The following is a 13,423-nucleotide window of genomic DNA, read 5'->3' on the forward strand; positions in this document are numbered from 1 at the left end:
TAGAAGGTAAAAAGATAACCCACAGACTGATAAAAAAAATCTGTCAAATATATATTTTAAAAAAAGGACATATCTCTAATATGTAAAATATCTTCTAAAAAATCAATAAGAACAAGATTGACACCCAAAAGAAAAACAGGTAATCTCTGGAACGGGTACTTGACAAATGAAGTTATCAAAACAGTCAATAAATATGATGTCCTATGTCACTAGGGACCAGAGAAAGGCAAATTAAAACTATATCCACCAAAATAGCTAAAATAAGAAACAACAAAATATAGTCAAGAATGTGAAGCAACTGAACTATCAGTGATGGCTGGTATAACTCACTTTAGGATGGAAGGAAAGAAACTGGTAGTTTCTGTGAAAGCAAAATGTATGCCTACTTATGATCATTTTTGGGGTATATATAAACAACAGAAATGTCTATATATGTTTACCTTAGGGCATTTCAAAACACTGACAGCTGCCATATCTAATAGCTCCAAGCTAGAGACTACCCAAATTCCTATCAACAACATAATGAGTAAATTGACTGTAGTTATTCATGCAGTGGAACACTATATAACAATGAAAATGATTAATGTAAAATCTCATGCAAAAATATGAACTTTACAATACTGAGAAAAGAAGTATACTGTATGATTCCATTTGTGTACAGTTCAAATACAGGCAAAACGAACCAACAGTATGGTAAATTAGGACAATGGTAACCTTTGTGACAGTGAGTGACAAGATGGGATCATGCAAGAGATTTCAAGAGGCTGGCAATGTCCTATTTGTCCAGAAGCTGATTACACGAGTGTACGTGTTTAGTTTGTGAAAATTCAATAAGCTATACATTTATAATTCTGCCCCATGTATGTTATAGCTCAATAAAAAATATTTTAAAATGAGGAAAATCTTGACTTTTTCAGACAAAAACACAAGGAAAATCACATTCTGAAGCACAAAATGTTCAAACTCACAAATGTTCAAACTCAAACTGTGACTGTCTCCATTCTTAAGCATTGTTATCCTGTGCCATCCTTAATACTCAAACAAAAAGTTAAGAAGCCCTGGCCAGTTTGGCTCAGCGGTTGGAGCGTCGGCCTGCGGTCTGGAGAGACCCGGGTTCGGTTCCCGCTAAGGGCACGTACTTCGGTTGCAGTTTGTCCCCGGCCCTGGTTGGTCGTGCGGGTGGCAGCCACTCGATGTGTCCCTTCACGTCGATGTTTCTCACTCTCTCTCCCTTCCTCTCTCTCCCTCCCATTCTATCTGTACAAAAAATGGAAAAATATCCTCGGGTGAGGATAAAAAAAAAAAAAAAGTTAAGAAAATAACTATTAAGTTTTTCAATATTAAACTTGATGCTTCTGAAAGTAAATTTTTGGATCTAACAATATTCAAATAGGCCCCGAGACTAAATTATAAAGAAATAAACATTTACAGGTGACCAAACCTATGTGTAGTTTAGCAAATTATGTCTAGCTATTAATTTCTTAAACATTATGGATGGGAGTACAAATTAGTAGATCTTTTTTGAAGAGGCATTTAGTCATTATTTAACAAATTTAAATGAACACAAACCAAGATTCAACAACCTCACTTCTACAAGTCAATCTTATCTTAACACTTACTCAATTACACAATAATATGTATAAGAAAGTTCAATGCACTGTTTATAATAGTTAAAATTTTAGAAATTATCTAAATGGCAATTAAGATAGAGTTTTAAAAGTTATGACACATTCACACCAGAAATAAAAATAATTTGTAGTATGTAAAAAAAAGTAAGTCTCACAATAAAATGTTCTCTATGATCACATTACACACACTTGTGCCTGCACGCACATTAAGGGAAACTTTTTAAAGTATCCATACTTCTGCATCCTTTGGTTTTTTTGATGAACAGTTTTGTTTGTTTTTTTATCCTCATCCGAGGACATTTTTTGCATTTGTCTTCAGATAGAGGATAGAGGGAGGAAGAGAGAAACATCAACATGAGAGGGACACATCGACTGGCTGCCACCTACACAACCCCAGCCGGGGCTGGGGACAAACTGCAACCGAGGTACATGCCCTTAGCAGAAACTGAATCCAGGACTCTCTGGTCCGCGGGCTGACACTCTAACTGCTGAGCCAAACCAACCAGGGCAAGGTATTTTTATTTGAAAATATTAAATAAGCTGTCACAAAGGAAATATGAGTCTTTAAACTATACCACAATATACTCATTCCTGAAAAAATCTCCTTTCTGTAAAAGCACGCACTCAAAACAGAGCTTCTGGGAAAAACGAAGGTTGAGGCAAACCACTTAAAAACACACAATTTTGTAAAAATATCCCTAAGAAAAACAGTAACTAGTATTCAGGAAATACCTGGGCAGCTAGGCAGGTGGCTCAGACCTAGAGGCTACCTCAGGGAATATTTAAAATGAACAAAACAATCAAGTGGAAATGCCCACTTGCAGGTGCTGTGAAATCCAGAGAAAAGTGGAGCTTTAAGCTGGTGAGACAGCCTTTAAGGTAGGGAGGGACTGGAGAAAATCAACACTGAGAATGAAGCCCTCTGGGGAACTGAGCTGGGTGCTCAAGTTTAATTTTATTAACTTTAACTTTCTTAAAATAAACCCGAAAGGGAGCTGGCCTGGTTGGCTGAGGGCTTTTTTCCTTCCTGCTAAAGGTTCTGTTTCTATTCCTGCTCTTCACTATCTAAGAAAAATAGTATAGGAACTTCCACAACCTCCACATGTACTGACAACATTGCTCTATTCACCAATCATGTTTGAACTGGCATTAAAGAAACACTTCTTGTAGCTACACAGACTGTAAAATAATGGCTACTTTGCAAATAATTGTTCCCTTTCAAACTGTAACCTTAGCTAGATATTTTGTTTAATTTTATTTAGCCATCATAGATTGGAACTTGACCCAAAAGTCAAAATAGTCTGACCAATGTGGCTCAGTGGTTAAGCGTCAACCCACGCACCAAGAGGTCACCGGTACCATTCCCAGTCAGGACACATGCCCAGGTTGTGGGCCCGATCCCCAGTGCAGGGTATGCAGGAGGCCAATCGATGTTCTCTCTCATCAATATTTCTCTCTCTCTCTCTTCCTCTCACTTCTTCTCTCTCTCAAATCAATAAAGGGAAAAGGAAAAAAAAAACAAACTCAAAATAAGTCATAGAGCCCTGACAGGTGTGGCTCAGTTGGTTGGGCTTCGTCCTGTGCACCAAAAGGGTTGTGCACTCGATGCCAGGTAGGAAGCGTGCAGGAGGCAGCCAACTGATGTTCTCATATCAATGCTTCTCTTTCTTTCTCCCTCCCCCTTCCTGTCTAAAAATCAATAAAAATATTTTTTTAAAATTAGTTATAGAACACAGAAGCACAAATATTATACAGCAATATACTTTCACACTATAATAATTCAAATGAATTGATTGGTTATTTTTTTTAATTGATTAATTTTTGTTACAGATGTTTCTCCTCCCCCACCCCCGCTGATTCCCCCCTCCCCCTCCCTCCCTGCCCCTTCCCCAGATTGTTGTCCATGTCCACTGTTCATGCATACATGCGTATAAGTTCTGTGGTTCATCCCTCCCCCATCTCCCCACTCCTTAGGGGATTGTCAGTCTGTACCCCGCTTCCGCGTCTCTAGGATTACCCTGATTGGTTATTTTTTAAATAAGATGTGTGCTTTGTTTATTATTACCATTTAAGAGGAAACTTAAATGTCCATTATTGGCTGAGCTCATAAACAAATTACCTGATTTCTCTGTATAAAATGAGAAGAGAACAGATTCTCCAAGGACCTTTCCCATCTCTGACATATTATGCCCCAAGTATGCCTCAATTTCGGGTCTTATGTATTTTCTTTGCATAGACCTTGATTCATAGCCCTTACAGAGTACACAATCATAGGACCTTTGAATTTGTTATAAAACAGACCACAAACCATCTAGTCCAGCGGTTTAAAAAAAAGAGTTCTTTTTCTACCTCTGAACCTCTCTTTAACTGAAATCTTATCTGTTAAGTCCAATATACAAAATGAATATGTAAGAATTCTGTTATGCTTTTTTTAAAGAGAATATAGCAGCAACCTGCTAGCTTTCAGTAATTCATAAAAAACCAAACCCACATAACTAAAATTTTTAAATTGACCTAGCCTAACACAATTATTTGATAAGTGAGAACTGAAGACCAGAAAGTTTAATGACTTGTCCAAGATCAGGCGCTCCAGTTAATGGCAGGATCACAACTAGAACACTTAACTCCTAAATCCAGTCCAAAATCAGCTTTCTCTGAAAGTACCATGTTAGGGTCTTCTTAACATGTAAGTTTGTGTTTACAGTCATAATATAAATTCTATTTCATGAACTTGCTATTCTTCCCTACTTGCTGAAGTAGTCAGTGGTTACCTTGAACAATTACATGCATAAACATATTCAGCTAGCAAATGGGTAAAGAAAATGTATGGGCTCTCTGAAGATATCTTTTAAAAGTAATTTTTCTGCAGGGTATAACTTTAACAGGTAATTTCTAGATGTATTATATTTGCTAATGGGCAGCCATAATAATAATTGATCCTATAAATAACACAAAATAGCTACAGCATTCATTGAGTACTTATTATATGTTATGCAACTTACAAAACCCTTAAATTCATTTACAATTCCTCATTTTAAAGATAAGAACAATGAAGTAGTGTTGGAATCTGATCACAAAACCCAAATCTTAACTGCTATTCCAAAAATTCAAAATAGTGGCCTACCCAGTACTTTTTGTTATTTCTAAATTAACTGCCAAGATAAGAACTATTTGTATGCTCTTGTAAGGAATCCAGACAGGTTATACACTGCATGATACCATTTTTATAAAGTTCAAACCCAGGCAAAACTAATCTGTTCTGTTAGAATTCAAGAGTAAAGAGAAGGAGCTTGGCTCTGGCCGGTTTGGCTCAGTGGTAGAGCATCGGCCTGCGGTCTGGAGAGACCTGGGTTCGGTTCCCGCTAAGGGCACGTAACTCGGTTGCAGTTTGTCCCCGGCCCCGGTTGGTTGTGCGGGTGGTGACCACTCGATGTGTCCCTTTCACATCATTGTTTCTCTCTCTTTCTGTTCCTCTCTCTCCCTCCCACTCTACCTGAACAAAGAATGGAAAAATGTCCTCGGGTGAGGATGATAAAAAAAAAAAGAGAGAAGGAGTTTGCAGGAGGTTGAAGGTCAGGGGATGACTCTGGAGTGCTGCTATTGGTTAAATACATGTAACCACTTTGAAAATTTATCAAGCTATACACTTAAATTATTTGTGTACATTTTTGTATGCATGTTAGACTTCAATTGAAAAGTTTAGTTAAAAAAATTCTCTGTATGTTCTTTAGGGCCTAACCATGCCCCTAGTGATCTTAAAGCTGCTACCTACCTCACTCACTAATATTATCTGCCTGGTTCCTACAGGCTTACTAACTATGCTATAGTAAACCACCATAGGTCCACAGCGATTTTGCTCTATGTAATAAATACAATATATATATAATGTATTATTGGGAAAAGCTACCATAACCATTAGAACTTGACATCCTAATATACATTAACATTTTTTTTTTTTTTTTACTTTAACATTTTTATTGGATGGTAACAATGGCAGCTAACCAACTACAAAGTAACACCTGCTTTAAGAAAGTTGAATACAGCCCTGGCTGGTTTGGCTCAGTGGGTGGAGCATCGGCCTGCAGACCAGAGAGTCCCAGGTTCGGTTCACACTAGGGGCACATACCAAAAAGAAAGTTGAATACACAGTAAACACATTACCAAAGTGATACATCCATGAATTCAGGATAAAAGCCATTCAAACTGAGTTTTATGGAGGAGAAAATGTATATTCTTTTAACAATGGAACTTAACCACCAATAACAAAAATGGCACTGCTTATAACCACTAGAATGTATCTAGGTATATATTTAGGAAGTAACAGTTTGGAGATACCAGTGATAAATGTAGGTTACCATAATATATAATTCACATATATATTTTATTCTCTAAATAATATGATTAGGTTATATGTTATTATTCCTATTTAACAGGTAGGAGAAAGAATGCCAGAGAGTGAAATGAATTCCCCTTGGTCATAAAATTAGTCCTGCAGGCAGAGCTGTAGCTAAATCATTCACAGCAAAATTTACTGGAAAATGTCAGGCTCTGCAATACATAGAAATGAACATGCATTTCCCTTCTGCTTATGCCAGGAAGAGCAAGGATAGCACTTAATAATCCAAATAGTGCATTCAGCAATGGAATTAAAGTTATTTAACCTCTCTAAGACTCTATTTTCACATTTGTAGAATGGGGATAATTTCATTATTTTGAAGATTGAAAGATTTAAAATAAATGCTTAAACAAGTCCCTTACACAAATGAAATAATAGGTAAATACTATTTTAATTGCTTAGAAAATACTGGAGAAGATGTCAAGACAGTTCACTGGGGAAAAACACTTTTTTCAGCAAATGGTGCTAGAAAACTGGATATTCACATGGAAAAGAATAAAGGTGGACCTTTATTTTATACCATATACATAAATTAACACAAAATGGACCAACAATCTAAACCTAAGAGCTATAACTATAAAATTCATTGATGAAAATATAGTGGGAAATCATCATGACATTGGATTTGGCAATGATTTCTGGAATATGACATTAAAAGTACAATCAGCATCAAAATTAAAAACTTTTGCACATCAAAGGACATTATCAAGAAAGTGAAAAGACAACCAATGGAAGAAAATATTTGCAAATCATATATTTGACAAAGAATATCCAAGATACTATATAAAGAATTCCTACAACTCAACAACAAACAATCCAATTTAAAATGGGCAAAGAACTTGAACAGACATTCCCCCAAAGATGATTTTAAAAGTGGTCAATAGCCCTGGCCGGTTTGGCTCAGCGGTTAGTTAGAACATCAGCCTGTGGTCCAGAGAGACTTGATGTGTTCCTTTCACATTGATGTTTCTCTCCCCCCCCCCCCCCACACATACACACTCTATCTGAACAAAAAAATGGAAAATTGTCCTCAGGTGAGGATAAAAAATAAATAAAATGAAATAAAATAAAAGTGGTCAATAGCCCGGACAGTGTGGCTCAGGGGAGCATCAATCCCTATACCAAAAGGTTGCTGGTTCGATTCCCGGGCAGGGCACATGCCCAGGTTGTGGGCCAAATCCTCAGTGGGAGGCATGCAGGAGGCAACCAATCGAGGTTCTTGCTCAGCGATATTTCTATCTCTCTCCCTTTCCTTTCCTCTCTTTCTAAAATCAATAAAGAAAAAAATTTTTTTTAAATAATAAAAGTGGTATAAGCACATGAAAAAATTCTCAAATCATTAGTCATTAAAAATATACAAACCCAAACCACCAGATGCCACTTCACCCCCATTTAGGATGTCATTAAAATATAAAAAATGTTGGTAGTATATGGAGAAACTAGACCTCTCATGTATAGCTGATGCAAAATAGTTTGGTGGTTTCTCAAATAGTTAAACATAGAATTATCATCTAATCCAGTCATTCTGGATATGTGTAAGTTCTGTCACATGCTACAATATGAATGCACCTTGAAAACACTGTGCTATGTGTAATAAGCCAGAAACAAAAGAAAAAATATTATGATCCCATTTACATGAAGTACCAAGAAGAGGCAAATTCAGAGACAGAAAGTAGAAGAAAGGTTACCAGGAGCTGGGGGGGGGGGGGGAGGTGGTAAGGATTGGGGGTAGATTGGGAGTTACTGGTTAATTGAGTTTCTGTCTGGGATAATGAAAAAATTCTAGGAAATAGATAGTGGTGATGGTAGTACATACAACATTGTGAATGTACTTAATGCCACTGAACTGTACATTTAAAAAAATTGTTAAAACAGTAAATTTAATGTTACATATTATTTTACTACCTATAAAAAAATGAAGGAAAAAAAATACTGGAGAGCCACTGAAGATTCTTAGAAGAGTGACAATCTTAGTAAAATTAATAGACAGGATAGATAAAGCATGGAAGTGAGAAATAAGGAATAAGGATTAAAGTAGAACTGGAAAGGAAATGAAGAAGTAGGGGCTGGAGAAAACTATGTTCTTGGCCTAAAATGGGACATTAACATTGATCTAAGAGGTTTCTCACATGATTTAATTGGATATAGTTAGATGTTTGAAGGTCTAATACTGACACTCATATATGTAAATCTGTAGTCACAATGACATAGAGTTGGTGTAGGAATGTATTAATGGCCACAACGTTAAAAGAACTTTAAAGGAAATACAATCTTACCAGATTTGTTAATATTACCTAAATATACTTTTGAATTTAAAAGTTATCTAAATTCAACCATTTTATTTGCTCTCTGTTTTTACAAAGAAAACAAAATTTTCATCCCACCAAAATAACTTTTTAAAAGTAAATAATAAAAGTGCTTTATCAGTCAATATCTGCAGTTATGTTTACAGTTAAATGATAATATATTGCTAATGGAGTTGTTTCCTTAATAGCAACATTTCGCTACTTTTCTCACGTCATTTAATAACTTATTATTCTGTCATCTCTCCCTCTGCTATAGTAAGGGGAGCTGGGGGGCAGGTATGGAAGAGTATCACTTAGAGACAAAAGTGTAAGTGCTCCCACTGACTAGAATTAGGAAAGTGAACTAAAAATGAGATTTGTTGTTAAAAATTCTCTATTCCCTTTTCCAACTCTGGTATGGTTATTTAACAAATGTACAAGGCCCGGCTAGTGTGGCTCAGTGGTTGGTTGAGCATCGACCCATGCACCAAGAGGTCACCAGTTCGATTCCAGGTCAGAGCACATGCCCAGGTTGTGGGCCCGATCCCCAGTGCGGGGCGTGCAGGAGGCGGCCAGTGGAAGTTCTCTCTCATGGATGTTTCTATCTCTCTCTGCCTCTCCCTTCCTCTCTAAAATCAATAAAGAAAAAAAAATATTTTTAAAAAACACAAAAAACAAATGTACAAGTATTCCCCTATATTAAGAGCATAGACATTACAAAATTGCTAAATCTGGGAAAGCACATACAGGAAATCTTTATCTTCTTCAAGTTGGTAAATGTCAAAGTCCACTTGTCAAATGGGTCCTCTACTCCACCATATGAAATTCAATGTGCTGCCTTTTTCAAGAGAGACTGGTCCAAAAACAAGTCCTAACTTGTTTTCATCTCTTTCTGCATCCCTCCACCTCCTAAAATGACCTAATCCTAATGCCACCTCTTCTATACTCAACGTTTACTGAATCATATTCAATAGATATGAATCACTTTTTCCTCTGGGATTCAAAATATTGCCTTGTTTATATAGTTTGTTGAACAATAAACTGCATTACATAAACAGTGATATGCACAGTAGATTTATCCAAGTTTGTAAGTGTAAATAATGTCAGGGGCTCAAGGTAAATCCAGTGGAGAACTCTAATCCCTCTAACTAGGCACTGACATAACAAGGGGAGGTCAGTAAATACACACACTCGCTCACATCTTGGTTCTGAATGTCTAGTTCCAACATGTCACTCTCACACACGAACACTGCACACCCAACCAATTCGGAAGATCCACTAGCTCTGCGACCTGTAAATCATGTGAAGATATCTACCAAAGCCAGTGAACATCTTTTCAAGATCCCTGTCCTCTTAAAACACTTAAATCATCGGGTAAAAAAATGGAGTCTATTTAATCAAACCCAAACATCTGGGCATCTACCTACCTGTATTATACACATCTACTATCATTTGTGTGTTCACACCTGCAATCGCACACATAGAGAAGCCTAAATTACAAAGTTACTCTGACCAAACGAGCAACAAAAACCTTAAGAAATTAAAATGCCTCCTGACCCAACATCAACTTAATTTAAAATGCATTACCTGCTAAGCACTACGCGGATTAGTTGGATAGCCCCATCTGAAGCTTCCAAAACCTTTACAGAACTGCAGGTGGTGCAGAGTATCAACGTGTTCCGTATATTAGGACTTCAGTGTTTCTAATATGCAACTGACAGCTGGCTCCCCGGAAAGAAAGGGACAGACGCAAGCAGGGGCGGATGTAGGGGGCTCCCAGACCAGAAAGAATAGAGGCGGGCCACCCCCAAAAGCAGGGCTTGTGTGAGGATTCAAAATGGGCTGGCAGGTGGGCTGGGGAACGCGACCAGCCTGGCGTCCGTGCTCGCCAGGCTCCCCCTGTGCACAAATAGGGGCTCAGACCCAAGGGCTGAGGCCTAACTGGGCAGCGGCCTGGGGCTGCGGCCAGCGCCAGACATTCCGGAGCAGGACGAGACCACAAGGGACTAGGGACCGGGAAGAGGGAAAGGAAAGCACCGACGGGCAGAAGGCGCCCACAGGGCTCGGGCCCGGCCTCACCCTCGCATGGTGAACTTGACCACGGCGAGTCTGGAGCCGGCGCCGCTCAGCTCCGGCTGGAAATCCGGGTCGCTCCCGACCGGCTTCACTCCCACCATTCTCAGAGAGCCCGGAAGGAAGGCCGCGACGCCACCGGCTGCGAAACTGAAGGGGAAGACGACCGGGAGAGGAAAGGGCAATGCTCAGACGGCGAGGCCTGCAGAGGCGGCGGCGATCGCGGAGCTTCTCCCAGAGCTCTCAGTGCCGAGTCACGCCAGGGAGCGGAGCGGCGAGGGGGCGGGAACGGGAGGGGGAGGAAAGAGGCGAGGGAAGGGAAGGCGTGCAGCTCCCAGCAGCCACCGCGTGGCAGGGCCGCCGGCGCTTGTGCGCTTGACGTCATTTCCGCGCCGTTCGTTTTGGTTCCCATCGCCCAATCCGAAAACGCGAAGTGTGGCCCCACTCTCGACTGAGGACCCTCCCACCGGCGGGAGCGGCGCAAGCGCAGACCAGTAGCGGTCACAAGCTCAGGTGCTCAGTGCACTCGTGTATTCCTCCGCGGTTGTGAGACCCGAGCCCCTTACCCAAGGGTTGCTCAGGAAGGGGAAAAGACAACCACTTTTTCTCCGGGATTTGTGGCTACTGCCTAAGGTCATAAGGCTCTCCTCGAAATATTTTGAGGATAGTCTTGTCTCATTTTCAGGGCAAGTCACCAGAATAGACTTTAGGAGCAGTTATTTAAGGATCGCATAATACGTGGGCGTTCTCTGTGCAGTCATCCAGAAAAAAATGATGCACTTGCCTTTAAGTTGTGTCAGGAAAAGAATGAAAAGAAAACACTGCCCCTCTCTTAGGGACTCCAGTTTAGTGATAGACGCAAACAGTAGTTACCAACAAAGAAGTTTGCAAAGGAAACGTGGAGACAAATGAAATAGGAGGATGGGGCAAGGAGAACTTCCAGGAGATGTGACCCCTGAACTGAGTCTCGACAAAGAACACAGGGATAGCCAGATGGAGAGAGATGACAGCTACTCCAGGCAGAGGAACCAGCAGTGCAAGTGCACGGGTTGAGAGGGCTGATGATAACAATAATAGTAGCTAATACTGAGCAGATTCTGTGTCAGGTGAGATACAAGGTCATTATGTGTGTTAGCTCATTTAATTCCTACAACACCCTGTGAAGTAGAGTCTATTATTACTTCATGGTTAGACTGATTTTCCCAAGTTCACACACCTAGTAAGAAGTCAAGCTTGGGGAGAGAGATAAAAACATCAACGAGAGAGAACATCAGTTGGCCACCTCCTGCATGCCCCCCACTGGAGATTTGGCCCACAACCTGGGCATGTGCCCTGACCGGGAATCAAACCAACAACTTCTTGGTGCATGGGTCAACGTTCAACCACTGAGCCACACTGGCTGTGCTATATATGTATTTTTAAAGGTGCATTCAGTTAAGGCAATCTAGCACCAGTGTGGTAAGTGACAAGTGGAATGATTTGGTTGGGGGTGGGGGGGCACGGAGATGAAATTGAAAAGGAAGGTGTCAGATGATGACTAGTTAAGAAATTTGTATTTTAACATGAAGGCAATGCAGTAATCATTGCAGGGCAATGATTGTTATTGCATGTGTTTTTAGATAAAGCCTTGAGGTAGCAGTGAGACCAGTTTAGGAGGTTACTATAGTAACCCAGGAACTGAGTTGGGAGCAGCTGCAGTGGAAATGAAGATGAAGTGATATATTTGAGAAACAATTAGAAGATAAAAGCCACAGGGTTTAACCCTGGCCAGTTTGGCTTAGAGGTTAGAGTGTCAGCCTGCAGACCAGAGAGACCCAAGTTCAGTTCCTACTAAGGGCATGTACCTTGGTTGCAATTTGTCCCTTGGGGTCATGTGAGTGGCAACCAGTAGATGTGTTTCTCTCACATGGATGTTTCTCTCCGCCACCCTCCCACCCCCGCTCTATCTGAAGATAAATAAAAAAAAAAAAAAAAAAAAAAATGCCACAGGGTTTAGTGACCAATTTGGACCAACTTAGTGAAATGACAGAGGAAAGAATCTAGGATAACACAAATATTTCCTAATGTAGCTCTTTACTGAGTTAAGATGCCTGAGGACATCCAGATGAGTCTGAAAATAAAAAGGAGTAGGTTACAGATACAGATTTGAGAGTCACTAGTTTGGGTGGTAATTGAAGCCCAGGAATTATGAAACGCGAAGGCTAAGAGTGCTGCAGAAACATAAAATACCTATTCCTAATTGAACCCAGCCAGAGCAGAGCCACAATAATTACATTTCTTTCTCATGTGATATCAGCACGGTTAATGGCTTTAGAGCCAAACAGACAGAACTTCCAATAACAAATCTCTGCTATTTACTGTTTTGTTGGCATGGACAAGCCACTAACCTCCCGGGACCTCAGTTTTCTTGTCTGTGAGAACTGGTTTGATAATACCTACTTTCTAGGATTGTGAGGGTTAAATATAATAGTGGATGATAGATGTAAAGAACAAGAAAATAAGACGCTCAGTGAAAGATGTTTAGAAGCAATGGCATATTACTCAGTTAGTCCTGTGTAACAAAAATACCACAGTCTAGGTGGCTTACACAAAAGCAATTTAATTCTCAGAATTCTTGAGGCTAGAATTCCACAAGCAAGGTGCCTATCATGGTTGATTTCTCCTGAGGCCTCTCTCTGTTTTGTACATAGCCTCCTTCTTGCTGTGTTCTCAGTGGCCCATTCTCTGTCCACACATGCACATGCACATGCCTGTGCACACAAACAAGCACACACACTTCTGGTGTCTCTTCCTCTTCTTATAAGGACACTAGTCCTAATTACATTAGGGCCCCATTTAATCTTAATTACCTCCTTAAAGCCCCTGTCTCCAGATACAGTCACATTGGGAGTTTGGGCTTCAACCAGAGTTTGGGGGACCTCAAAACTCAGTATATAATAGATAGATTATTATTATTCCCAATGGTTCTCCCAGTTTTGTTTAAAATGCAAACAAAGAGTCTCCACTAAGACAGCTATAGTAAATATTAAGAGGGGATTTGT

General features: G+C 39.8%; 1 protein-coding gene across 1 annotated transcript in view; it reads right to left on the bottom strand.

Moving 5' to 3' along the window:
• TXNL1 (thioredoxin like 1) overlaps positions 1-10,677 on the bottom strand; it is a 34,687-nt gene extending 24,010 nt beyond the window's left edge. Inside the window, exon 1 of the mRNA XM_036245229.1 lies at positions 10,389-10,677. Coding sequence (XP_036101122.1) covers positions 10,389-10,486 — 98 coding nt within the window. The 5' untranslated portion in view covers positions 10,487-10,677. The remainder of the gene's footprint in view (positions 1-10,388) is intronic.
• Between the last annotated feature and the right edge of the window lie 2,746 nt (positions 10,678-13,423).

Source organism: Molossus molossus, unplaced genomic scaffold (genome assembly GCF_014108415.1).
Source record: "Molossus molossus isolate mMolMol1 unplaced genomic scaffold, mMolMol1.p scaffold_m16_p_6, whole genome shotgun sequence".
In the NCBI taxonomy this organism is placed as follows: domain Eukaryota; kingdom Metazoa; phylum Chordata; class Mammalia; order Chiroptera; family Molossidae; genus Molossus; species Molossus molossus.